The sequence below is a fragment of the Sinohyriopsis cumingii genome, chromosome 12, assembly GCF_028554795.1.
Source record: "Sinohyriopsis cumingii isolate HCF-2022 chromosome 12, ASM2855479v2, whole genome shotgun sequence".
Lineage (NCBI taxonomy): Eukaryota > Metazoa > Mollusca > Bivalvia > Unionida > Unionidae > Sinohyriopsis > Sinohyriopsis cumingii.
Window position 1 is genome coordinate 809,803 of NC_142972.1, and position 27,546 is coordinate 837,348.

Sequence of the window (27,546 nt, forward strand, 5' to 3'; positions counted from 1 at the left end):
CACATTTTATTTAAAAGACTTATTATACAGAAATTCATATCTCAGCGTATACACATTTATTTAAAAGACTTATTATACAGAGATTCATATCTCAGCGTATACACATTTATTTAAAAGACTTACTATACAGAGATTCATATCTCAATGTATACACATTTATTTAAAAGACTTATTATACAGAGATTCATATCTCAGTGTATACACATTTATTTAAAAGACTTATTATACAGAGATTCATATCTCAATGTATACACATTTATTTAAAAGACTTACTATACAGAGATTCATATCTCAATGTATACACATTTATTTAAAAGACTTATTATACAGAGATTCATATCTCAGTGTATACACATTTATTTAAAAGACTTATTATACAGAAATTCATATCTCAATGTATACACATTTATTTAAAAGACTTACTATACAGAGATTCATATCTCAATGTATACACATTTATTTAAAAGACTTACTGTACAGAGATTCTTATCTGTCTGTTATACACAGTTTGTTTTGGTGGAAAGACTTGCTGCACATGCAGAGATTCATATCTCAGTGTATACACATTTTATTTAAAAGACTTATTATACAGAAATTCATATCTCAATGTATACACATTTATTTAAAAGACTTACTATACAGAGATTCATATCTCAATGTATACACATTTATTTAAAAGACTTACTGTACAGAGATTCTTATCTGTCTGTTATACACAGTTTGTTTTGGTGGAAAGACTTGCTGCACATGCAGAGATTCATATCTCAGTGTATACACAATCGTTCAAAAGACTTGCTACACAGAGATCTATGACACATTGTATTGGGGAATTCATTCTTTAGCTCATGATGTCTTGGATAGAACAAGCAGTGGATTTTCATATGCATGTTAATATTGGGCATCATTTAACTAGACTCCATATACTGCACTCATGACTATATCAGTCTTCAAAAATTAAGACTTAAAAAATTACATATACTATACTTATGACTTTATCAGTCTTCAAAAATTAAGACTTAAAAAATTACATATACTGTACTTATGACTTTATCAGTCTTCAAAAATTAAGACTTGAAAATTTGCATATACTACAGAGTATCTTCTAACCTTTTCACCTAAAAAGGTCAAACTTTTAGGAAGAACACATTATATGAATAAAAATACCCAAGTGTTGGACTTGAGTCAGCAAGGATTCAGACAACAAGTTTTTTTAGATGGCAGTTACATAATGACTCTAAGATAGCTGACAAACTAATACATCTTTGGTTCAGAGTTTACATTCAGCTGTAATTGATTGACTGTTGACACTAGGTCTATTCATTATAGAAATAACAGTGTTTAAGTTTAAATTTATTATTATTATTGTTGTTATTATTATTATTTTACAGACACTGAGATGGGATGATCCAAATGCATTTATATGGGAAACTCCAGGATTCATAGCTCTGTATGTGATACAGAGAACAGGTAAATTGAACCCCTTACATAATTATGTTAACATATTCCTTTCATAGGCCAAGGATTAGATAGCAGAGAACCATATACAATCTTTGAATAATTATGAACTAATTTTTCTGCATTTTAATACTTCCATGTAGGCTTGAATTTTTATTCGGTATAAAGATTTCTGGTCATGATCTTATAAATTCTGTATAATATGTCAGATCACTTTAAACTGTAATTACAAAATTTTACAATGTTGCAAGAAAACAGAAGAAGGAATGTAGATGAGGGAATTTTCGAAACAACCCCCCCTTTATCCTTTCCTTAAAAGATACAGTAAAAACCTGACTTGAAAGACCACTATTTTGAAAGATCACCTGCCATGACTGACCACATTTTTCATGCATAGATCAACAAGGTTATGTAATGTGATGACCTCTGATGAGATACTACCTGTAGTTTGAGACCACATTTTGTAGCCAAACTTGGTGGTTCTCTCAAGACCACATTTTGTTGTCAAATGGGGTGATTCTTTCAAGATCACATGTCATAGCCAAAAGGGTTGGTTCTCTCAAGACCACATTTTGTCGCCAAAAGGAGTGGTCTCTCAAGGCCACAAGTGATCACCAAAAAGGGTGGTCTCTCAAGACCACATTTGTAGGCAAATGGGATGGTCCCTTAAGACCACATTTTGTAGCCAAACAGGGTGGTTCTCTCACAAGAACAAAATTCATAAGCAGAAGGGGCAGTCTCTCAAGATTATAGTTTGTAAGCAGAAGGCATGGTCTGTCAAGATCATATATTATAGGCAGAAGGTGTGGTCTCAGAAGACCACATTTCATAGGCAGAAGGTGTGGTCTCAGAAGACCACATTTCATAGGCAGAAGGGGGATCTCAGAAGACCACATTTCATAGGCAGAAGGGGTGGTCTCAGAAGACCAATTTCATAGGCAGAAGGGGTGGTCTCAGAAGACCACATTTCATAGGCAGAAGGGGTGGTCTCAGAAGACCACATTTCATAGGCAGAAGGGGTGGTCTCAGAAGACCATATTTCATAGGCAGAAGGGGTGGTCTCAGAAGACCATATTTCATAGGCAGAAGATGCAGACTCTAGACCACATTTTGTAGGCAAAAATGGTGATCTCTCAAGAACACATTTTGTAGGCAGAAGGGGTGCTCTCTCAAGACCAGTTTCATTGTAAATGCATTTTAATGTGTTTGATATTGAATGATGGATGTAAAAAAAATTACATTTACATTCTATTGGCATGAAAAGGCTAGATTGTACATTAGAATTATTGTTACTGAGATCTTTCCTTATAGCCAGAAGAAAAATGATGCCATGTACGTATACAAAATTGTTTTAATAAGAATTGTTTTATCCCTGTTTATAGGTGCTGTGCTTTACTACTATTTCTATAAAAGGACGGCACTTAAATTGGGAGATCCTCGGTTTTACCAGGACTCAGAATGGATCCATAAAGAGTTTGAAAGACGAAGATAGTTTACCCGTGGTACAGAAATCCACTGGTTGTGATATTCTTAACTTCATCCGTCCAATGTGTATGATGTGATGTTTCTTTTATACAAATCTGAAGTGACTGTAGCAATGCTAGAAGATGAACACTGACGTGACTGAAACTTGAAGGAGACTGCTTTAAGTTAAACAGTTGGAAATCAAGATTCCTGTCAAATTGTTTTACATAAATAATTTGTTGAATGTTTAATGTGATGACCTCTGAAGCTGTTTTCACCACACTCACCACTTCATTTGTTGTAGAATCTCATTGTAGTTTTGTATTGGCAACTGAGAATTAAATGTGATTCAGTGGACACTTTGTTCTGGAATTGTGTCCTTTACATGCATAGCAGATGCAGGGACTCCAGCCATTCCAGTTTTGGCAGAATCATCCTATTTTGAAACTCCATTTATGATTACTTCTGTCAGATTCAGATTTTTTGATAAATTTTATATAGGCAAACACAAATTAAAAAACCAGTATATCAAGATCACTGGAATGCTTGCAATGTTTGATTGTAATTCAGTTGTGAAGGTATACCTAAGCACTTGTATAACAAAAGCAGTTTAATTCAGACCAATCAAAAATCATGTCATCTTAATGCTGTGATCGACTTGAGAGAGTCTGTAGAAGACCTTTGAATGAAAGGCAACCAATAAGGACTGTACAATGACAAAAGGAGGTGTGCTACAGAAATTCAAAATGGGATCAAGGCATCAGCACTGGGAGAATGCCATACCTTCCTTGTAGCACATAATGCAAAAGATGACTATAGGGAGCACAGTTTAACCAAAATCACTTGAATCAGTAAGGTTTCATTTTTAAATTAATTGTTGAATACAAATTTGACATATTCCTAGTTTTTTTTGTTTGTTTAGATTCTGATTTTGTAATGCTTACATTCAAATTTAATACTGGTAGGGTTGACATCTTTTCAAATTGTGAAATATAGGTATATCATTTTGCAGGACATCATTGAAAATTAGTAGTAAGAAAGTAATAATACAGAGAGATAAAACAGTGGCCCTTTGCTATAGTAGAACTGTTTGGGAGAGCCATAAAAGTGTACCATGATATAAGTGAAGTCACCTTATGCTGGGGTACATCACATGGAAACATATCATTAATTAATGGATCCGTGACCATATTGTTATATCTGGGGCTGTATTATACTGAGGTGTTTTAAACAAGGAAGTACTGTAGTGCAGTTTGCAGGTGAAATTGATACCAGCATTATCAATGGTTTCAGTGTAGGTGAATGAATTTCTGCGTAATGTTTATACATCCTTATAAGAATTAGCTGTTATTTTATGTTGCTGTCCATCTATCTATCTGTTACCAATTTTTATTTCTGCACAATAACTTTTTTTTACATGGAAGAAGTCCATCAGTTTTGGGGTGGAAAGGTGATAGGTCAAGGTTACTGACTAACTTTGGCAGAAAGAACGAAAATGGTTTATGCACAACTATTTAAGTTCTCAACCATGTACCATTACCACAGTGTATGAATAATTTGCATGCTGGTAATAATAAAATCTTATGATTTTGGGCTGTTAATAATTTGCATGCTGGTAATAATAAAATCTTATGATTTTGGGCTCAAAATTCAGTAGTCAGCATCACTGTGAAGGAAAGAAAAAAAATTGTTTTTGCATCATATCCATAATTCTAGACCTTGACCAGAGTTTGTGGAGGGTTTGCACTTATGATATGGAAGTGGCCTGTTGATTTGTGGGTTAAATTTTCAAAAGTCAGGGATCTATGTGGCTCTAAGAAAAGGGCTATGCATAATAACTATTGTACTATAGCAAGTTCCTTGACCAAATTTGTGGATGGCTTGCACTTAGGGTAATAAAGAAACCTTTAGATTCTGGGGTCTAAAATTTCAGAGGTCACCACCATGGTAAATCTAATAAGAAAATAATGTTGCTTCAAAGGCGAGTGGGAATAGACCCAACACACACTCAACCTACCCACTCGCTACTACATAGCTGCATTTAGTTATGTATGATTGGGAATGGACCCATCACACACTCATATGTTGGTACTGAATTTCCAGTAGTATTAAGGGCATGCACTGCATGCTATTTATTTTGGTGTCTGGCTGTGACAAGGGAGGAGATGGTGGAAAGGCGGCTCCAAGATCACAGGTTGGTGATCCTAGACTTCAGAGTATCAGGTCTAAATTGTCATCCTACACAATTTAGAAAAAACTGTGCTGTTTTGAGTTTAGAATTTAGCTTAGGAGAGGTATCTTTGGTGACAATTTTTAGTAAAGTTTGCCACCTTGTGTGGCTGGTCCTGATGGTCTTGGACTTTTGAGACCACCTTATATGAAGGATTCTGTTTTTAGGGTCTTACTTGTCTAAATTATCATTGTTTTATTTGCAGCCTTGTGCTGCTGGGCTTGATGGTCATTGGTGTTTAGACCACCTTATAGATGCTAATTTGGGGTCCTTCTTTCCTAAGTTGTTTATAGTTTTGCTACTTTGTGCAGCGGGCCCTGATGGTCTTGGGTGTTTGACGACCTTATACGCTCTAATTTTGGAGGCCTAGAATTTCTTGTGGTATAAATATTACTGTCACCTTCGGCTAGAATATTCTTAGAGGTATTAGTGGTGTTACGTGCATACTAGGTTAGTCAAGTATTGCTTAGAGAAAGGGGAAAAGGCATACATGCCAACTCCTGGCGAGAAAAAAGTGTAATCCAAGTGGACAAAAAGAGTAATTCAAGCAGAGAAAGAGTAGTCCACATATAACATGATAAAAATTCAGTGAGCACATGTACAAAATGATTTATTTATCCCACTGGACTTTTAACATCAATTACTGCTTTGAGTTTTCATATATAACACTTTGAGCTTTAAAAAGCAATTGACTCTGATATTGCATTTCAAAACACTTTGTACCCGCTGAGACTATGAATGTTTTGCACTAAGAGCACTAAGTTCTGGGTTACTGAGCCTGGATCTGAATTCAGTTTTATTTTTGTTAACAATGCTGAACAATCTCTCACAGCCAGCATTAGAATGGTAAAGAACCAATATTCCTTTCATAACCTGACAAAGAGTAGGAAATTATTATCTCACAGTTATTGGGTCTTTTAGCTTGGAAATAAGATGAAAAAAAAACAACTTTGTCCGCATGAAGTACATTGTCAGGTAGAGTGCCAACTTGATACTTCAGGAGTTCTCTTAATTTATCAGCAGCCTTTCCTGCAGCATGTTGCATCATATGACAGGGACAACTTGATATGTACAATGATTGAGACATTTTTCAAAATATTTAATGCAACTCCTTTATGAATTCCAATCACTAATGCAGTATCAGCTATAAAAAAAAACACATAGAATTCTGCCAACTTATGTTTATTCAAAGCATTATCAAGCAAAAAAAAAAAAAATGTTTTCTCCAGTGGAATCTACTGTTAATTCTAGTAATGAAAGAAGAGCATGCTAACTTTGCCCTTTTCAAAGTCTCTTAGACAGACTGTGTACAACTTTTTGGCATAATCATTACTCCTGTGTGTTGCAGTGCTAAATGGCTCAATTTTCATGGCTTCTGCAATTTTAAGTAAAGTCTCTTCTGCTAAACACCTAACAATATTAGATGATTTTGTTCTTGCCCATGCATATTTTCTGCAATTTTGGAATCGGGAAACATCCATTTAAACAAAGGACCAATGTATTCTTCTGCTGCTAGGGGCAGTCCGTGTTCTATTAAAAACTTGTTAGATAATGTTTCTGCATTTATAAAATTCGTATCCACAATTTAGTTCTGCTGTAAAAAAGAAATTACCTTAGAATTGGAGTTAGTAAAACGAGCTAATTCAAGGTTTCTTTGTTTTACCACCATGACCAATATTAAAATACTTTCCATGCAGCCTGGAATGGAAAGTGCATGTAAGTCTTCGGACAAGCATATGCTTATGTCGTAGTTACATAGATGCTGTCTTTTCTAGAATATGGTCTGTGGGATTAATGGGAAAACAAATTATTAATTTGTTTAGAGGGGGATATACTGAAAACGCATAATCCGAATACAGTTACGCGCAGTGTGTAATTTAGTGAAAAAAGCATAATGATTATGCCAAAAGCGTAATGGTGGCATGTATAAAAAGGAGTGGTTAGATTGAATATGTAAAAGAGAAATAAATATATTTTTTTATCACTTTTTTGGTGAAGAATAGTCTTGAAACTTTTAGGATTTTTTAAACTTTAGCTTCTTTAGTAGCTTGTTAAATTTCACTGATGTAGATGTGCTGAAATTTAATATCTAAATTTGCAGTTTTGATCTTGGGCTTGAATTTTGTGTCATAAAGTTCTGATAAAGGAAGCCAGAGATTTTCTTAACATTCCATGTTGTCAAGTGATAGACAGTAAAAAGAGGTGTGTGGATGGGTGGGTTTAATCCAGCTCCTAGTCAAACCTAGCAGCCTTTTATAACTAGATTTATTATTTATTTTTAGCAGTAGCATTGTCATCAACTTAACACTTTTTAAAATAGAATTCTGAGCACAAGCATTGAACATATATTTCACCTATAAACATCTCTTTCAGACTTGATTTTTAATCTGTACTCCACCATCTTTTTGAGAATTAAGTCATAAATTAGTTGAGGATAATATGATAGGTTATCTATAGTTAACTGTAAAAGACTGCACAACATGACATTTCTACATTATTTCTATTTATTTCTGTTTTTAGTAATGACTGACGTACAAGTGACACTTAAAATTATTGGTTCCTCAAGTTAAACACAAAAGTCTAAGATCATATGAATTAGTGATCAAAATTATATATGCTAATCTTGCCACTTTTGCAGGATCAGCTTGATCTGCCAATAGAAGACAGAAAACAAGTTGCTTCATTAGTTTGCTTTATTTTTGGAGATTATTTTTGCAGCTATTACCAAGTCTGCATCAGTATTTTAATAGTTTCTATCAGTTGTTTTTAACTTACCTCTTGATGCACAGGGAATACATTTTTCTTCAAATATATTTGTAGTTTTAACAGTTATTGCTTTGTGGTGGAAAGAAGGAAATTGTACAAGGATTTTCTACATTTAAACTTACCACCATTTTGGTGAAAAGAGGTAAAATTTGCCAATGTGGTGTCTTGAGTGTTTATACCATCAGTAGGTGAGGAGTGGATGCCAGAGATTGACAAAATATGTGAAGCCCTTAATGCTCTTCAAATATTGCAGGACCTTCTAAAGACTTTGTCTGATTTAATGACTACAGAGTTATTTTTTTAAATAGGAAAATTTGATACTTTAAAATTGTAATATTATCCCATTAAGCTGCATGCCATCTCAAAACTGATTTGTAGCTGTCCTAATCATAGAGCTGAAGCTTATGGGATGGCCTGTTGTCCATCACCCATTGTTCTCCTAAACTATTTGTAGCTCTCCTAATCATAGAGCTGAAGCTTACGGGATGGCCTGTTGTCCATCACCCATTGTTCTCCTAAACTATTTGTAGCTCTCCAAATCATAGAGCTGAAGCTTATGGGATGGCCTGTTGTCCATCACCCATTGTTCTCCTAAACTATTTGTAGCTCTCCAAATCATAGAGCTGAAGCTTATGGGATGGCCTGTTGTCCATCACCCATTGTTCTCCTAAACTATTTGTAGCTCTCCAAATCATAGAGCTGAAGCTTATGGGATGGCCTGTTGTCCATCACCCATTGTTCTCCTAAACTATTTGTAGCTCTCCAAATCATAGAGCTGAAGCTTATGGGATGGCCTGTTGTCCATCACCCATTGTTCTCCTAAACTATTTGTAGCTCTCCAAATCATAGAGCTGAAGCTTATGGGATGGCCTGTTGTCCATCACCCATTGTTCTCCTAAACTATTTGTAGCTCTCCAAATCATAGAGCTGAAGCTTATGGGATGGCCTGTTGTCCATCACCCATTGTTCTCCTAAACTATTTGTAGCTCTCCAAATCATAGAGCTGAAGCTTATGGGATGGCCTGTTGTCCATCACCCATTGTTCTCCTAAACTATTTGTAGCTGTCCTAATCATAGAGCTGAAGCTTACGGGATGGCCTGTTGTCCATCACCCATTGTTCTCCTAAACTATTTGTAGCTGTCCTAATCATAGAGCTGAAGCTTATGGGATGGCCTGTTGTCCATCACCCATTGTTCTCCTAAACTATTTGTAGCTGTCCTAATCATAGAGCTGAAGCTTATGGGATGGCCTGTTGTCCATCACCCATTGTTCTCCTAAACTATTTGTAGCTCTCCAAATCATAGAGCTGAAGCTTATGGGATGGCCTGTTGTCCATCACCCATTGTTCTCCTAAACTATTTGTAGCTGTCCTAATCATAGAGCTGAAGCTTATGGGATGGCCTGTTGTCCATCACCCATTGTTCTCCTAAACTATTTGTAGCTGTCCTAATCATAGAGCTGAAGCTTACGGGATGGCCTGTTGTCCATCACCCATTGTTCTCCTAAACTATTTGTAGCTCTCCAAATCATAGAGCTGAAGCTTACGGGATGGCCTGTTGTCCATCACCCATTGGCACAGATTTGTTATTGCTACTTCTCCTAAACTATTTGGATGATTGCAGTGAAACTTAGCACATACCTCATCTCAGGGTCTAGTTGGCTCTATATGAAAATGATGCTGATCAGATATCCAATATGGCCACCATGGCAGCCATCTTGAAAATCTTGTCTTTGTTACTTATTAACCAAATTCCATAATCATTATTTCATATTCATCAATATTCTTGTCATTATTGTTTATTCAGCTCCCAATTACTCAATATAAATTTACTATTATTGTATAGCTTCACTCATAAGTAAACCCAGCTGCAAAAATTGTGAATTTTAGGAGGATGTTTTATATGCTGAGATTTAGATTTTCTATGAAATTAGCCTAGAAATGGGTGGCTATACCTGTATTATAGGTGCTTCTCATATTAGTAAATAGCTTTACATACTGGCTGAAAAGTCGAGAATGTTTAAAATATTTTGACTTTGATGTGGCAGGAAATGGTTAGTTTAAATTCAGTCACTAGCATAATTTGGTGTACAAAAGAGCCAGGTTTTAGTAAAATTTTAAGTTTGTTATACTTGTATTTCAAACCCCGATATGCAGCATTCCAGTGTTTGTTTATAAGTGAGTATATACATCATTTATTATTTTTCTGTAGAATGATTTTGTCATTTTTTTGTTCCTTAGTTTGTGAGATCTTCCATTTCTGTAAGCAACTTTGCTGTATATTGTGTGCAGTAAAGGAAGTTTTACAGTAGTGATTTCTTTTAGTAACAGGTTATAGAATAGGTTAGTAATAGGAAAGTTATTGAATGTAGTAGTGTTTGTGAGATATCTTGCATTTGCAAAATGCAACTCACAAAAATTTAATAATCTGAATTAGAGAACTCTTCCATGTGAGATGTTGGTAAGTACTTAGGATTAATTTATTTTTTAAGCATCCGCAAAAAAGCAGCCTATATTATGTGATAATGTTGTACTTCGATCATTCTGAATGTTACCTTTAGTAACCATTTTTAGCTCACCTGGCTGTAAGGCCAAGCAAGCTGTTGGTATGGTCCTTTGTCCATCACCTGGCTGTGTGGCCAAACAAGCTGTTGGTATGGTCTTTGTCCATCACCTGGCTATATGGCCAAACAAGCTGTTGGTATGGTCCTTTGTCCATCACCTGGCTGTATGGCCAAACAAGCTGTTGGTATGGTCTTTTGTCCATCACCTGGCTGTAAGGTCGAGCAAGCTGTTGGTATGGTCCTTTGTCCATCACCTGGCTGTATGGCCAAGCAATCTGTTGGTATGGTCCCTTGTCCATCACCTGGCTGTTTTTATTTTATTTTTATAATGTGCAGTGAACAGAAAACTACCTGCTGATAGATTTCTATCCAACTGTTCTTGCATTTTTCTATTAGGCAGATGCCAGCCAGGTGAGTGATCACAGGCCTGTTTTCATTGTCAGTGTATGGTAACTTTGGTTTTACACTTATTGAACTTTGTGAATGGCTTGAACTTGGAGATAGAAGCCTATTGATTTGGGGTCAAAATTTGCAAGGTTAAGGTCAGTTTGACTGAAAAAAGATAAAGGGTTTTCACACAATAACATTGGTTCAGTATCACAAGCCAAGACCAAATCTTGTGGATGGCTTGCAGTAGAAGAAAGCCTATTAGAAAGTCAAGGTCACTGTGAGTGAAAGAATACCAATGGTTTCCACACAAGACATTTAGTGGGTGGCTTAAACTTAGTAAGAATGTAAGGATAAAACCTATTGATTTCGAGGTCAAAAGATCAAAGGTCACTGTCACTGTAATTGAAATAAGACAATAAGGTTTTTGCATAATGATTTTAGTTGTAGACCAAAGACCATAACTAAAGTAAGTGAAGATGCCTATTGATTTTGGAGCCAAAAGATCAAAGATCAGGGTGGGTTTTGCACATTTGTTCTAGATTAAGTTACTTGACCAAAGTTTTTGAATGGCTGGCAAATCGGATTCATTTAGGGTCATAGGTCAAAGTACATCTAATACACAAATAATGGTCTTTGCACAATAGTTGTGGTTTAAGACTGCATACCTTTAGCAAGACCAGCTGGTCAATCTCCAGAATAAACCATAACCAGCTAATGTTTAAACACAGGAAGGGATTATAATGTATATTTCATAGTATTCTTGTTACAGTCTGTCGTGAGAAGGGGGAACATATTTTGTTCCTTTTCATTAATATGTCGGTGGTATCACTGAATAAGAACAATGGTTTCTTCCCTACAGCAGGTGTAAATGGAATAGCCTTCACTAAATACTTTGTATATGACTGATACATATACCATTGCAATTTAGAGTCAGTGTTATTGGCATTGTGGCCTTATTTTGAATTTGTGTGTGAGTTCACAACAAAAAATGCTCAGGGAATTTCCTTACTATTGAGCCAAGTTCTAATCTCTAAAACATGGAGCTGATATTACTGATATTATGATTTTAGGTTGCAAAAAGTAAAATATGGTTAGTATGTTGATTCAGACGGCAATGTAAAACCATGAAGTTAGTATGAGGAACATTTTATTATAGAATACAATGGATACTAGTTACAATACAAATTCATGTATAATTTATTTGTTGGTGCATATTATACTGAATAAAATATATTTATAAATATTATTTGTTGTCACCATGCTTGGAGTTCATAGTACTTTTGATCCATCCTTTCAGGAGACCCTTTGTGTGTGATTACCCAAATATTTGAATTATTATAAGTACTTTGAATTTATTTGATTTCATTGGCCTTTTGACCATAGGGTTATCCAAACCTTAGTACATCGACTTTGTGCATTAGTACACGAGCACGTTGTCGGAATCCTACCTAACACATTATAACATGATAATCAAAATGTGGTCGACTTTTCTGTCGTAACATACGTCGTGAGCTCGGCCGGAGGCGAATTACTAAACCCAACAAATTAACATTAAATCCTACAACTGCTTTTGATGTTATTTCACTGAACTGACGGAAATAGTCGAGCATTGTTCCGATCTGAGTTTGCACCTCGCTATGGCGCTACTATAAAAACTCGTAGCCAAGCGAGTGTCTGCTTGTCCATTCACACCAGAGGCGTAGCTATGATATTTTGCGCCCGGGGACGAACTATAAAATTGGCGCCCCAGCCCCCTCCCCGTTTAATCACATTTTTGAATATTACCCTTGTTTACTTATTATAATGTAACGTTGTAAGCCTCATTTTGGCGCCCCTGTACCTTGGCGCCCCTGTACCTTGGCGCCCGGGGACATATGTACCCCCCTGCCCCCTCCCCCAGCTACGCCTCTGATTCACACTCATACATACCTAAATGCAGCTCAGTAGTAACGACTGAATAAATTGAGTGTGTGCTGGGTGTATTCCCACTCACCTACAAACCCTCCATTCAGACAGTTAGGACCCCTTATTAGGTCCACTGCCCGACGGCTACAATTAAAATGGGGTCCGTGAGCCAATAAATGCCTTGGGGAAGTGGCTCCAATTCATTCCCCTAGGAACAATTAAATAGCTTTTAATTTATGGATTGGAGAATTTTTCACAAGAATTCATGATTTTGTGAAACATGAAGGATCATGATTAATATATGCTTTTAATTCATTAATCAGTGAATGGAGTCTTGTTTCCAAAGAAGGCTCATGGTTTATTGGGGCTATTAATTCATGGATGCAGGAACAAGATCCTATTATTTCCAGAGAAGGACCATACTTTATTGAGGCGTTATATTTGTTTCTTAAGGAATGGGGACCTATTATTTCCACAGAATGACCATAGACCATGCATTGTCATATGTGATCCTACTGTTTCTGCAGAAGAATAATGCTTTGCTGGGGCTTTAAATTAATGGACTGTGGGTGGTGACAATTCAGTTTCCACAATCATATCATAGTTTATTGTGGCTTTTCATTCATGGGTTGTTGAATGGGATCCTAAGTTCTGACAGAATTATCAAGGCTTGTTGGGGAAATAAATTCATCGATTGGGACATGAATGGGATGCTATTGTAGTCCTATTGTTGTGGCTTTAAATTCATGGACCAGGGAATGAGTTATAATGTATATTCATGGTTCGGGGTACGATACATTTTTATGAGGGCCTTAAATTATTCAAGGATTATGGACTGGGATCTTACTGTTTCCACAGAAGAATCGTGGTTTATTGGGGCTTTAAATTAATGGATTGGGGATGGAGTTCTATTATTTCCATGGAAAGATAATGCTTTATTGTGGATTTAAATTAATGGATTGTGGATGGAGATTCTTTTGCTTCCACAGAATCAAAGGCTCATGGTTTGTTGTGGTTTTAAATTCGTGGATCAGGGAATGTGTCTTGTTGTTCAGGCAGAAGGATCGTGATATTGTGGGTATTTAAATTCATGGTTTGGGAAAGGAGTTATATTCTTTCCACAGTAGGATCATGGCTTAGTGGGACTTTACATGTATGAATTGGGGAATGGTATTTTGTTCTTTCCGTGAAAATATGGTTTATTGGGGATTTAAATTCACGGATTGAGAATTGGAATCCTATTACTTCCATAAAAAGATCATGGTTTGTTGTGGCTTTAGCTTTAAATTTTTGGGATCAGGAATGTCATTAGGATCATGGTTATTGGGGCTTTAAATTCATTGATGTGGAATGGGATCATGTTAACACAGAAAGATGATGGTCTGTTGTGTATTTAAATTCTTTGATGTGGAATGGGATCGTGTTAGCACAGAAAGATGATGGTCTGTTGTGTCTTTAAATTCATTGATGTGGAATGGGATCATGTTAACACAGAAAGATGATGGTCTGTTGTGTCTTTAAATTCTTTGATGTGGAATGGGATCATGTTAGCACAGAAAGATGATGGTCTGTTGTGTCTTTAAATTCGTTGATTGGGAAGGGGATCCTGTTGTTTCCACATGTGAACCGGCTTTGTACAGAAGAAACGAACACAACACCCTCGGTCGTGGCACAGGGGTTAATTCTATTGTTACAGGTTAGAATCCCCATCCCTTGATTCATGGATGGATACTCGTAATTTTCTTTGTAATGAACCCCTTTGGTCTTGGGGCTTATTTAGCATGAGCGATAAAAGACAAAAGAGAAACAAGAAAAAAAAAACTACAAGGAAACAGAACAAATACTTAAAATATGATACTAAAACAGAACAGAACAAATACTATACACAACTCGTAAGCTGGTATTTCAATACATAACAACATGATAATATAAAAACGACAACTTGCCAGACACGAAGACCCTAAACATTCAGATATAAAAATTCTCGCGATTTGTATTCGCCACCATAGGCGTCGATACAATGAAAAAAGTGTCATTAGTCCAGAGATGATAAAACGAGCCCCTATGGCATTTATTATGTGCATGGCGCTCAGCCTTACCGTCACCTTCATGTGCCTCATGCACTGATCGATCACTCACTCATGACAAACGTGCATGTGGGTCACACACAGAATGGTTTCTTGGGCTTAAATTCATGGATTGGGGATGGGATTTTGTTAATTACACAGAAGGGTTATGCTTGATTAGGACTTTAAATTCATAGAGGTCCTATTCTTTCCATGGAAGGATCATAGTTTTTGGAGTTTAAAATTCATGGATTGGGAAGTAGGATCCTCTTGTTTCAACAGAAATATCAGGGTTTCCTGGTGCTTCAAATTCATGGATTCATGAATGGGGTCCTATTATTTCCACAGAGGAATCGTGGTTAATTGGAGCTTTGAATTTATGGTTTCTTGTAGGTATTTAGTGTATATATGATTACAAATTACATGAATTGAACATCGCTTTATTTTATTCCCTGCAATTTATGATCATATTAATAACTGAATGTTTGTCCGTCTGTTAGTACACCTGCATACTGTATCTTGCAGTTAGTCAGGGAGACACAAAATGGTTAATTTTATCACCTAGCACTTTTCGTATAAACATTGGAGACTTCAGCAGTTAGACATTGAAACAAACAGTGTAAAATTACACAGTTCTTGACAATTATGCTGGTAATAAGTCACAAAGTAAAATTTAGCACAAATTTGTGTAAGTCCAAATTACTGAGTGCAGAATACATAAAAAGATTGTTTAAGACAATCACAGAAAACTGCTTAGATTTAAAAAGTATTTTGTTGTTATATATCTTAAAAACTGACAAATTGCATTAAAAGATATGTCACTCTGTCAACATTATGTGGGTTGCAAATCAATTTGGTGAGAAATTTGCTCAAAAGCAGCACTATTATTATCTTTTTCGTTTGACCGTACCAACATAGTTCATCCACAAAACCGTCACCACTAAAACTTCCAAGGCAACATCAGGAACACAAATTATTGTAAATAATAATAATAATAATAATGATAATAATAATAATGATAATAATTCTGGTACTGAACTAAAGCATATGTTTCGTGGACCACCACAAATGAGCTGGTTTGCCACATTCCGTGTTAACTTTTTTGATAGTGTTTTGGATTTAGGTTAGCTATAGACGCCAGACAGGGTCCTTACAAATAACATGCAAGTGGCAAGGCATAAACTGTCTTCTTTAGTTGGTATTAAGAATGGCAAAAAATATACTTACAGTTTTACATCCTGAATTTTCTCATAATTTACTTTCTTAGTTCTGCAAATACGAATTACATGATTTATGTCATGGGTTCTCAAGCTTGATTACACATTTCGAAATTGTACTGTAATTTTGACTACATTCCAAGTGCAATTACATCCTTCTTAATGCACTCAAAATGAAATAAACATTATATTCTTTTTGATAATTGCAGCTGAAAGATTCCATGTCTTCCCCACATTATGATTTCAAACATTCAATGACAGAACAGAAACACACTTGCAGATGTCAACATGCTGTTGAAATCCGATGTACTTCATGTAGAACTGGCAAATATAAATCTAGTCCATAATCATGAAATTTCATAGAATCTACAAAAATACCAAAATCTATTCATTCCAGATCAGATGGAAAAGTTGTTGAAATGCGGATTCATTCACATTATGACTCCAAATTTCAATTTTAAGTAGACCAAAACATCATTTTCTTTTGAAAGTTGTGTCTAGCGTGTGACTAAGATCAAATTTATCTGGGCAGAGTTATGTGCACATTAATAATGTTGTTGTGTAATGATAAATCTGCGTTTGTGTATTTAGTTTGGAATACGGCATACATTCAGTTACTTTGTTTCTTGTAGTGTATTTTTGTTCATATGATTAGGCCTTAGGTAGAATAAGAAAATGAGCATATAATAAAAAGGTTACTGCATTGTATGAGAAAATACGAACTCGTTTTGTCAGATGGATATACTGCACTCCCAAGGTCATGCAGTATATCATCCGACAAAATGAATTCATATTTTCCCATACAAATGCAGTAACCTATAAATATTGAATGATGACTTAGTTGTATGACTTTTCAAAAGTCCCATAATGCATTTAACCACTAGTGAACACATTCCTACATCAGTACATGTACATGATAATAATAATAATGAGGACTTTGTATAGTGCCTAATCTTTAGAAGCTCTAAGCGCGTTACAACATTAGACAACACCTATAAGATAAAAAACATATAATAATATTATTACAAAAACAAACACCATGAAATTAGAAAAACATTAAAAAATAAAAAAAACATGCTGAGAATATTTCAGGTAGGAAACATTATTAGGTTTTTAAGTTTGTTCTTGCAATCGAAATAAGTGAGTTTTGAGAACCCTCTTGAATGTGATCACTGTGTCTTTGTGTCTAAGTTCAGTGGGCAGTTCATTCCACGTTGCTGGTCTTTGGTATGCAAAAGAACGCTGTCCGTATGACTTTGTTTTCATAGTGGGAATAATGAGTATACAATTGTCAGAAGAGGAGCATAAGTATCTTGCTGGTTTGTACACATGGGTGAGATCGGATAGGTATGTTGGACTAGAGTCCGACAGTGAAACGTAGCACAGAGAACAAATTTTGTGTTTGATTCAGGATCGAATGGATAGCCAGTGTAGGGTACAGAGCAGCGGGGAGGTGTGCTCTGATCGTGGTACTCTAAGTATGATCAGAGCAGCTGTGTTTTGAACTTTTTGAAGTTTCTGGAGTAAATATTGAGATGAACCAGACAGAATTGAGTTACAATAGTCCAGTCTTGAAAGTACTAATGAACACACAACTGTTTTAGTGGCATCAACTGAAAGATATTCGCAAATTGAGCTGATGTGTCTCAGCTCAAGATATGCAGCCTTGCATATGACATGTTGGTGCAATGTGAGAGTACTGTCCAGAGTAACACCTAGGTTTCGTACTATTTGTGTGAATTTAATGTTGGCGTTGCTGATATTTATTGTTTGAGGTAAAGGATGTGAATGAGAAAGTCTTTGTATTGTGATCAGAATGGCCTCAGTTTTATCATCATTCCTCTGCAGCTTGTTCCATGTCATCCATGATTTCACATCAGAAATGCACCTCTCTACACCTTGGATGGTAGCATCAACTTCAGTTGGGTGGCTAGATTTGTATATTTGGGTGTCATCAGCGTACAATTGGTGAGACACTGGATGATGATGTATGACACTTGAGAACGGCTGAGTGTACAGAATGAAGAGAACAGGTCCAAGAACGGACCCCTGTGGAACACCACAACATAGATCAACTGGGCTGGAATGTATTCCATTTGCAGATACAATTTGTGTCCTGTTGACCAAGTAGGACTTGAACCACAGTAAGGCTGTATCATGAATAACAAATACATGCTGGAGATGGTAAAGAAATATATCATGGTATATTGTGTCAAATGCTGCAGACAAATCAAGGAGGGTGAGGACTGTAATCTTTCTGCTATCCAACGCAGAGAGAATGTCATTAACTACTTTTAGAAGAGTAGTTTCAGTACTGTGGCAAGGGCGATATGCAGATTGTACATTGCTAAAAAGACTGTTTGAATTTAGATGAGATACAAGCTGGGATAGAACAACATGATAAGAAGCAGGATTACATCATCTTCACATTTTCTTAAAATATGCAATGTATTTGTGTGATAAAAATAAGTATGCATTATCCAGAAAAGATATTTGTATTAACTATAGATAATGATAAATAAAAAAACAAAGAGTAGCAAATACCATTATAATTATATATTCTAGAGGTGTAAAACATTGCTGATACTTTTTTTCCCACCTACTTACATTCAAAACCTTTTGTTGTCATCTAGTCATCCTCAATACACATCATACCAGATATGATCACACTCGTTTAGTGGATATAGATGAAGTTCCAGTTACAACGTTGCCTAATGTATGGACAGACGTATCAAAATATATCTGCAAAAATGGGCCTATAATAACTACAACATAAAAAATACATACACACACAAATAATCAATGACAAAGAAGAAGAACAACTCATTAACTCAACAAAATACATAGTGACACATTAACTCAACAGTGTATATGGTGCCACTTTAACTCAACGGTATACATGGTGACACATTAACTCAATGGTATACACGGTGACAGATTCACTCAATGGTATACACGGTGACACATTCAGTAAATGATACAGTATATCAGACAAACTTTTTAATGATAAATAAACAGCATTAGTCTATATGATACAGTATATCAGGCAAACTTTTTAATGATAAATAAACATTAGGCTATATGATACAGTATATCAGACAGACTTTTTAATGATAAATAAACAGCATTAGTCTATATGATACAGTATATCAGACTTTTTAATGATAAATAAACAGCATTAGGCTATATGATACAGTATATCATACAGACTTTTTAATGATAAATGCTTACGAATATGCCAACACATTTTGTGAGAACAAAGGTGACTTAGTGGGCTAAGGCTCTCGCCTTTACAGATCACTTGATATCTCACCACTGTCCGCGTGGATTCGAATCTCGGCTTGGCCAACGTGTGTGTGTGTAATAAAAGCTTGCCAATAGCTTCCGTGGGTTGGTGGTTTTTCCTAAGATTTTTCAGAGGCTTCACCTTCGCCAGAGATAGTGACCGCCATGTATAGCCCACCATGTGCTGAAAAAAATGTAATTAAACCTAGAAAGCAGAAGTCTGTGTGATCAAGCTGCTTAAATCCATTTTACTGATTTTTATTTTGGTGGTATGTTGACAAAATTCCGGAATATGAAATTAAATACATGTACATTAATTACAGATACATTTATTAGGATGCTCTTTACGTAAAGGGGAACCAGTCTACTGCTTGACGACGATAAACTATCATGGCGGACACCAATGGCATTAGCGGAAACCTAGAAGAAAAGAAAACAGTTGGTGACCAGGAGCCATTTAAAGTAATGAAAGTGATATAATTTATATAGCGGTTTATAATTAATTTTTTTCAGCAGTTTTACCAGATTTATATATGATTGTGCACTAAATAGTAAACACGGCAGATTCATGGCTCATGAATAGTGAGTGACTCTAAATTGGGAATCTGCACAGTAAAGGAATAAGGAGAGGGTCAGCAGCAAGTTAACGTATCAAGAGACATGTATTTAAAGACAACAAGATACTGATACTGAAGTCCATTTGTATGTGCTGTCAATGCACTATGTATTGATATAGTAAAAGTGTTACAGGTCATGCACGCGTTCGTTAACCGACTATTTCAATAAGGGATGTCGTTGTTTGTTTGGGTTTTTTTTGTTGTTTTTTGTGTTGTTTTTTTTATAAATTTGATTATACATACCTTTAAATGCAAATTATTTAATTTATTTGGATCCTCATGCATTCCTATGCCTTTAGAAGGTTGTTGTTTACACACTCCAGCGAACACATGGCAAAAGTCGATGTTAAAGTACACAGACATTTTTGGACGAGGTCAAACTGAATATGTGATCCAATATCAACTGGATTGAATGCCACGCTCCGTGACATCACAATACAAGCTACCCATGTTGAAAAAACGTCATATATTGTAAGGATTCAACCCAACATGGTCTTTTCTTGACTTAGTTTAGTACCTAGCCACCATTGTAAAAGTCAAGTCAAGTGATGATAAATTTTCTTCTGGAAGTTTCTTGATGACAATTACAGTGCAAAGCAGTCAATAATCAGAACTGAATAGACCTTGTTTAAACAATATTAGTACTAAATTTTAGAACAATTAATATTTAATTTAAGATGAGTAAATGTGCCTACATGACCACATTGACATATGCTTTAGATGGCCTGTTTACTTGATGTGCAACTATTATAGTTTATGGTAAATAGGCTAATACTTATGTTTTCCAGCTATAATTATTTGTATGAGCTTGTATTTGAGTAATAAAAACACAATATATTTGAATACCTATTATTTAATATTTTTGCAGATTAAGGAATTTGATAATCCAGGCTTGGTATAGTCAGAGTTAAGTCTGACCTTCCCACCCTTCTTTAGATATTTGGACAGGTATGCTGGACATAACTGACCAGATATCTAAAATGGAGTGGGACTAATGGAATTATCCATATATCAACAGGGTGGGAAAGAGGCTAGGGAGGACTACACCACATTTTATTGATTATGAGAAAAACAACAATGACAGATTGCATCATATGTGTTCTTGGTCTCTCCATTTAAAGGAACAACTTCTGCAATCGGAAATTATTCTCTCAAATAGATACAATTTTTATGCTGGATTCTATGGATAACATTTCTTATAGTGGTCATTATATTGGAAAATACTAAAATATAAGATTTTTTAAAATTATGGTTTCAATACAATATAGAAGAAAAAAGCCAGTAATAGTTAATTGTGAGTGTACTATAATTTCCTCTCTGTGTATTAATATATTCATTGAGTGTAACATTATTATTGTGTCATTTCATATATTAATGCATAAATTGATGATCCTTAATTTTATTGATATATATACTAACTGATTAGTCCATTTTAGGGCCACAAAAAGCAAATTTCTCTATGACCCTCCTATAAGGTGAGGATTGACTTTCTTTCACCAGTGAACACACCAAATTCATGTTCTGCAGCACTGTTGTTGTTTTTCTCTTCAAAGCCTATAACCTTTAACTTAAATGCTCCATCATACACATTATGCTTTCTTTCCCCATATTGGTGAAAGTACCTAAGTTTAGCAATTCATGATGTGTGATATTTAAGTGACAAAGTACTTTAATTGACAGAACACTGACTATTCATAAACTTGGACCATTATTTATTAGAGGTTGAACCTGGGGTCTGTAATACAGTTTTTGAATCACATCAAACGATTGCTGCAGCTGAAAAGGTGTCAGGTGCACAGTATGATTAAAGAGACACAACATGGCATTGAACAAGTATCAAATTCTTTGCACTCCAAGATGATGCCTACTCTGCAGTAATAAATATTTTAGTAAAAGAGGTCTCCTTGTAAGTTAGTATATATGGTGTTAATGGGTGATTACTAGAATACAGCCAATCAAAAACATACATTGCACTTATTCTGGTAGGTAAGACTTTTTCATTTAGGCTCAACTTTTTATTGTTTACAATTTTTTTATCCAGTTTTGTTTCTTACATGTGCTTTACTTATTGATCCACTCCATGTTAGATTCAGTTTGTAGCATCTTGAGGGACTTAAATGAATGTTTAGCTGAATTGCAGTGATTAGCAATTAGTTTTGTGTTGGTTTTGTTGTTAATGTGGCTTTTGTGGTTATTCAGTGGTTTCAACACATTGTTGAGTGGCATAGATCTTGCAGCTGAGAAGGTAGCTTGCACTTTTGGTTTGACATTCTAACTTCTGATTGATAGTGAAACTAACTCCTGTCATTGATCTTCTGTATGATTTGGTCTTGGGTATATGTTTGCAAATTAGGCAGTACTTATCATTGCAGCAGCATATATCTGAATCTGTGGTTTTGTTTGAAGTTACTTTGGCACATCCTTCAGACTTTTATGTCTACATTTCACAACTTGTTGCAATATGCCTTTTAGACATTCAGAGGATTCTGTCTGGTGCCAATGCTTCTGAATGATCTGTTGTTAGTTTGGGGCATCATGATGGAATGTAACTATGAAGGGATCCATTTGTTGATTTTCTTGGGGCATCATGATGGAACATAACTATGAAAGGATCCATTTGTTGGTTTTCTTGGGGTATCATGATGGAATGTAACTATGAAGGGATGCCTTTGTTGGTTTTCTTGGGGTATCATGATGGAATGTAACTATGAAGGGATGCCTTTGTTGGTTTTCTTGGGGTATCATGATGGAATGTAACTATGAAGGGATGCGTTTGTTGGTTTTCTTGGGGTATCATGATGGAACGTAACTATGAAGGGATCTGTTTGTTGGTTTTCTTGGGGCATCATGATGGAATGTAACTATGAAAGGATGCGTTTGTTGGTTTTCTTGTGGCATCTTGATGGAACATAACTATGAATGGATGCATTTGTTGGTTTTCTTAGGGCATCATGATGGAATGTAACTATGAAGGGATCTGTTTGTTGGTTTTCTTGTGGCATCATGATGGAACATAACTATGAAGGGATGCATTTGTTGGTTTTCTTGGGGCATCATGATGGAATGTAACTATGAAGGGATCTGTTGGTTTTCTTGGGGCATCATGATGGAATGTATCCATGAAGGGATGCATTTGTTGGTTTTCTTGTGGCATCTTGATGGAACATAACTATGAAGGGATGCATTTGTTGGTTTTCTTAGGGCATCATGATGGAACGTAACTATGAAGGGATCTGTTTGTTGGCTTTCTTGTGGCATCTTGATGGAACATAACTATGAAGGGATGTATTTGCTGGTTTTCTTAGGGCATCATGATGGAATGTAACTATGAAGGTATGTGTTTGTTGGTTTTCTTGGGTATCATGATGGAACATAACTATGAAGGGATGCGTTTGTTGGTTTTCTTGGGGCATCATGATGGAACGTAACTATGAAGGGATGCATTTGTTGGTTTTCTTGGTTTGATATTTTCCAGATGGCTTGCTTTTCAAAGAGTCTAGTTTTGTAAATAGTTTCTTCAATGTCACTCCTTCTATATCCTCTCCTTCTAAGGTGCCTATTTATCTATCAAGGTCTCTTTTCAGAGTTAGCAGGATTAGAACACATGTGTTTGGTCTAAGCTCAAATGCCATAGGGAAGATTGTTTATAATGTGCTTGGGGTGTCAGCTGGTTGAGAGTAGATACTGTTTCAAGTCAGTTGGTATAGAATACCTATCAGTTGGTATAGAATACCTATCAGTTGGTATAGAATACCTATCAGTTTATATGATTCAATAAAGAATGGAAGATTGAGTATCCAGGACTTGCTCAGTGACTCAAAAGTAAATTTAGTTGAAGGGTGGAGGTTATTGGTAAATATGTTAGAAATTGTCACCCATTTAGATCCAATTTGATTATATGTCATCAGAGAAATTGTCACCCATTTAGATCCAATTTGATTATATGTCATCAGAGAAATTGTCACCCATTTAGATCCAATTTGATTATATGTCATCAGAGAATCTTCACTTAGAGGTGCTTCTTTGAGAAGCTTCTGCTTGAGTCTTCCGATGAATAAGGGCACATGAAGGTGCCATGTTAATGCCCATTGCAGCACCATTAATTTTAGGAAGTGTTAATTGTTAAATACAAAATTGTTAAACTTGATAACATGTGTTTAAAGTTTGGCAAAAATTATTATGCATGAAGGGAAGGATCATGTTGACTATCCCATACTTCCATGCAGGTTGTGATACCTTCCTTGTCTGGGATGTTGGTGTATAAGGAACGTAGTGATGAGGAGAGCGTATTCTGGAAAGTTAATTTTTGGTGTTTTATGGAGATAGTCTGAAGCATCTTGCATATCATAAGGCAGTTTTTCCATGAAATGCTTAACATGATAATTGATTCAGATTTGTTTGTGGAACAATAATAATGATAATAATAATAATAATAATGACCTTATTTAAAGAGGGTAACACAATTAGCTAAGAACTAATCTACCTTGAGGCACTCATACAAAGGAATTTATTTATTTTAGCTGCATCTCTGAAGCCACTCAATATATTGGGTTTGGAAGAAGGAAATAGAGTGGGCATTTCTAATCTCAACTGGAATACTATTCCAGAGCAGAGTTCCATAGTATTGGAAACTTTTTTTAAATAACTCCTTATTTGGTTTGGGGATTTTATACTGTTTGGTAGACATGGATTGCAAGTGGGGAGTATTACCAGGTAGCCTATACTGGAATAGTGATTGTAAATATTCAGGTGCACTATTATGGGATATCCTGTATATTAATTTGGCTTTTCTCAAACAGATTCGGTCTTTAATAGGTAATATTTTTAACCTACCAGTTAAATTTTCCTTGCTTTCTTTCTGGATTGATATTAGCCCAAATGCTCTTTTTTGAAGATGTGCCAGCTTTGCTATGTTTTTATCATTTGAATTACCCCATACTGTATTACAGTAGTCTAAACAGGGTTGTATGTAACTCTTATAAAATAGTTTTCTGTGCCTTTCAGGGAGAAAATGTCCTATCCTACTGAGAAGGCATAAACCATGAGTTGACTTTTTTACTGATATGTTTGATATGTTCAGTCCATGATAGGTTATTATCTACCTGAACACAAAGTAGTCTATCATGACAGACCATTTGCAAATTTGTATCCTTCCATGTCAGACATAGTTCATCACTATCAAGATTTGTCCTTCTTTGCCGTGTTGAGATAAGTAATATTTTAGTTTTACCAGTATTTACCTCCATGCCATTGCATGTGCACCAGTTTTCCAGTTTTTTTAGGGCATTCTGTAAAGAAATTTCAAGTTCATGCTTTGTGTTTTGGATGTCAGACAATGTTGTGTCATCTGCATAGAGATCTGTAGATGATATAGAGTCTCTTAGTAAAGGTGGTAGGTCATTAATAAATAAAATGAATAGTAATGGACCTAGAATTGAGCCTTGTGGTTCTCCATATCTAATTGTTCCAGGTTCAGACAGAACATTATTTACGTAAACATGCTGTATTCTCTCATTTGAGTAAGAAGTAAACCATCTAATGATTCTTTCATCACACTGGTAAATTTTCAGTTTCTTCAAAAGGATTTCATGATCCACCATGTCAAAAGCTTTCCTGAAATTTACAAATACAGATCCTATTATTCTACCTTGGCTGGTTTCAGAAATGATAGGTCTCTCCAGGTTCCATTCATTCGTGCATTTTAGGAAAAATTAATTCTTCTTGATTTGGATTCAGTTGGTAGGAGGTTAGGCATTGGATTGTGATCAATATGACATACATTTTGCATGTCTGATTATTTCAGCATCTTCAGTTGTCTAAAAAGCTGTCTGTTAACCTATGTATTCATGACATGAAAGTTACTCATTTCCTGGTATAGTATAGGATTTTGCCATAATTTGATTGTGAAGTCCACATTCATATGAAATGAGACATAGCAGTCTGTTTTACATTGGTTTCATATTTCTTATATTTCCTAAGTACCTTGAAAGCATCCCAACATGCTTGGCATTAATCGTTATATAGCTAAGCCAATTCATTCTAGGACACATTCACTAGCCTCTCTAACCTTGCAGTCAAGGTCATGGTCATAGAAAATAAGGTTTTGGGTTAAAGTTTTTTCATCTGATAGCCTTGGCATGAATCATTATGAAGGTAAGACCATTCATTATGTAAAACACACACTCACCCATTTGGTCAAGATCACACATTTTACAGCAGTGATTTGATCTTGGGGCTTAACATGTAGGCTGAAGCAAATGCCCATGATGATGATGATGATGATGATGATGATGATTATCATCATCATCATCATCATCATTATTTCATTTTGATGAAAAAGATGTATAATGTGTAATATGCTATGTTCTGACTAAATTAATGATGAATATAAGATAAGGTAAATAATTATTATCACATAGTAGGTATAGCTTTCCTATAGTACATGTATGTGTAGTTTCATATTTTTGATATTACCACAAATGAAACTATCACTTTATGTGATTCTGATCAGTCTAAATAAGCCCATGAAATTATTGTGCAGTATTCTCTTTACTGATTGGCTGCAATCATGAAGAACTTTTTTAACCCCACCCTCTGGAAGTTTTTGTTTTCAATTAACATTTTTGGCCACCAGTTTTCAAATCAACTCACGAAAGGGAATTGGCAAAAAATGATGTGTGTTTCAATATGGCTGATTTACCACCACAGGGGTTTGTTGTGTCATGTATAATATATCATAACATGAAAAATGGCTAAAACCACAAGACAAAAACAATAACAGCAACAAGTAAAACTATGGGTATTGCTCGTGTGTGTGTGTGGGGTTTGAGGGAGGCAGTATATCTGTAGCATGGAATCCACCCTATATACAAGTGTGGTTTAAATGTTAACTTACAGAAATAAATAAACTGACCTCTGTTCACAGAAGAAAGTGGATATAAACTGGTCTCCAAATTGACAGAAGTTTATCCAGCCACTGCATATTTACACAGTAAATATGTGATGCAATTCCGGTCCAAATGCAATTCGTTTGCATATTCTGTAGTGTACTGTTCCAAATCAAACTCTGCAATTATCCGGCCACAAATATATATTACAGCAAATATGAGAATTTCTGCATCCAGTAAACCTTCTTTCACATGAATATTGCAATATCAATGAATGTTTAGTTGTGAAAGTGACAATTGCAATATCAATGTAATGTTTAGTTGTGAAAGTAACACTTTAAGGTTACATAAACATGGATCATCAACTGTATGGGTAGTGCATTAAACAATGCAACATCACACACATTGGATATTCTGCATTGAAAAATGATTTTCTGTGAGTAAAATGTTCTGTTTATTCGAAAGGACGCTTGTTCTTTGATTTATAGTTTGTAAGAAAAGTATAATCTACTTTTAAACATCAATACTTGTTCAACTTTGGTTGGGACTATTTTTTACGCACAACAATGAAAGGTGCAATGTCTGTCAGAACAAACAAAATTATTTGTTCTTCTTTCCATCTAAATAATTTCCACTGAAATAAGAACTATGTGATAAAAAGAATCTCAGATGGGCAAAAGCTGGACATTATTCAACTTGTT

At 35.4% G+C, this 27,546-nt stretch overlaps 2 protein-coding genes across 5 annotated transcripts in view; both read left to right on the top strand.

Annotated features, from left to right (window-relative positions):
- The window catches only part of LOC149785901 (transmembrane protein 138-like), a 33,929-nt gene extending 21,815 nt beyond the window's left edge, over positions 1-12,114 (top strand). For all 3 annotated transcript variants that reach the window (XM_089976113.1, XM_089976112.1, XM_089976114.1), the window contains exons 4-5: positions 1,389-1,467; positions 2,838-12,114. In XM_089976113.1, the coding sequence (XP_089832239.1) occupies positions 1,389-1,467; positions 2,838-2,947 (189 nt within the window). In that variant the 3' untranslated portion in view covers positions 2,948-12,114. The remainder of the gene's footprint in view (positions 1-1,388; positions 1,468-2,837) is intronic.
- Positions 12,115-19,716: 7,602 nt separating this feature from the next.
- LOC149785902 (uncharacterized) overlaps positions 19,717-27,546 on the top strand; it is a 58,707-nt gene continuing 50,877 nt past the window's right edge. For both annotated transcript variants that reach the window (XM_089976116.1, XM_089976117.1), the window contains exon 1: positions 19,717-19,803. In XM_089976116.1, coding sequence (XP_089832242.1) covers positions 19,732-19,803 — 72 coding nt within the window. In that variant the 5' untranslated portion in view covers positions 19,717-19,731. The remainder of the gene's footprint in view (positions 19,804-27,546) is intronic.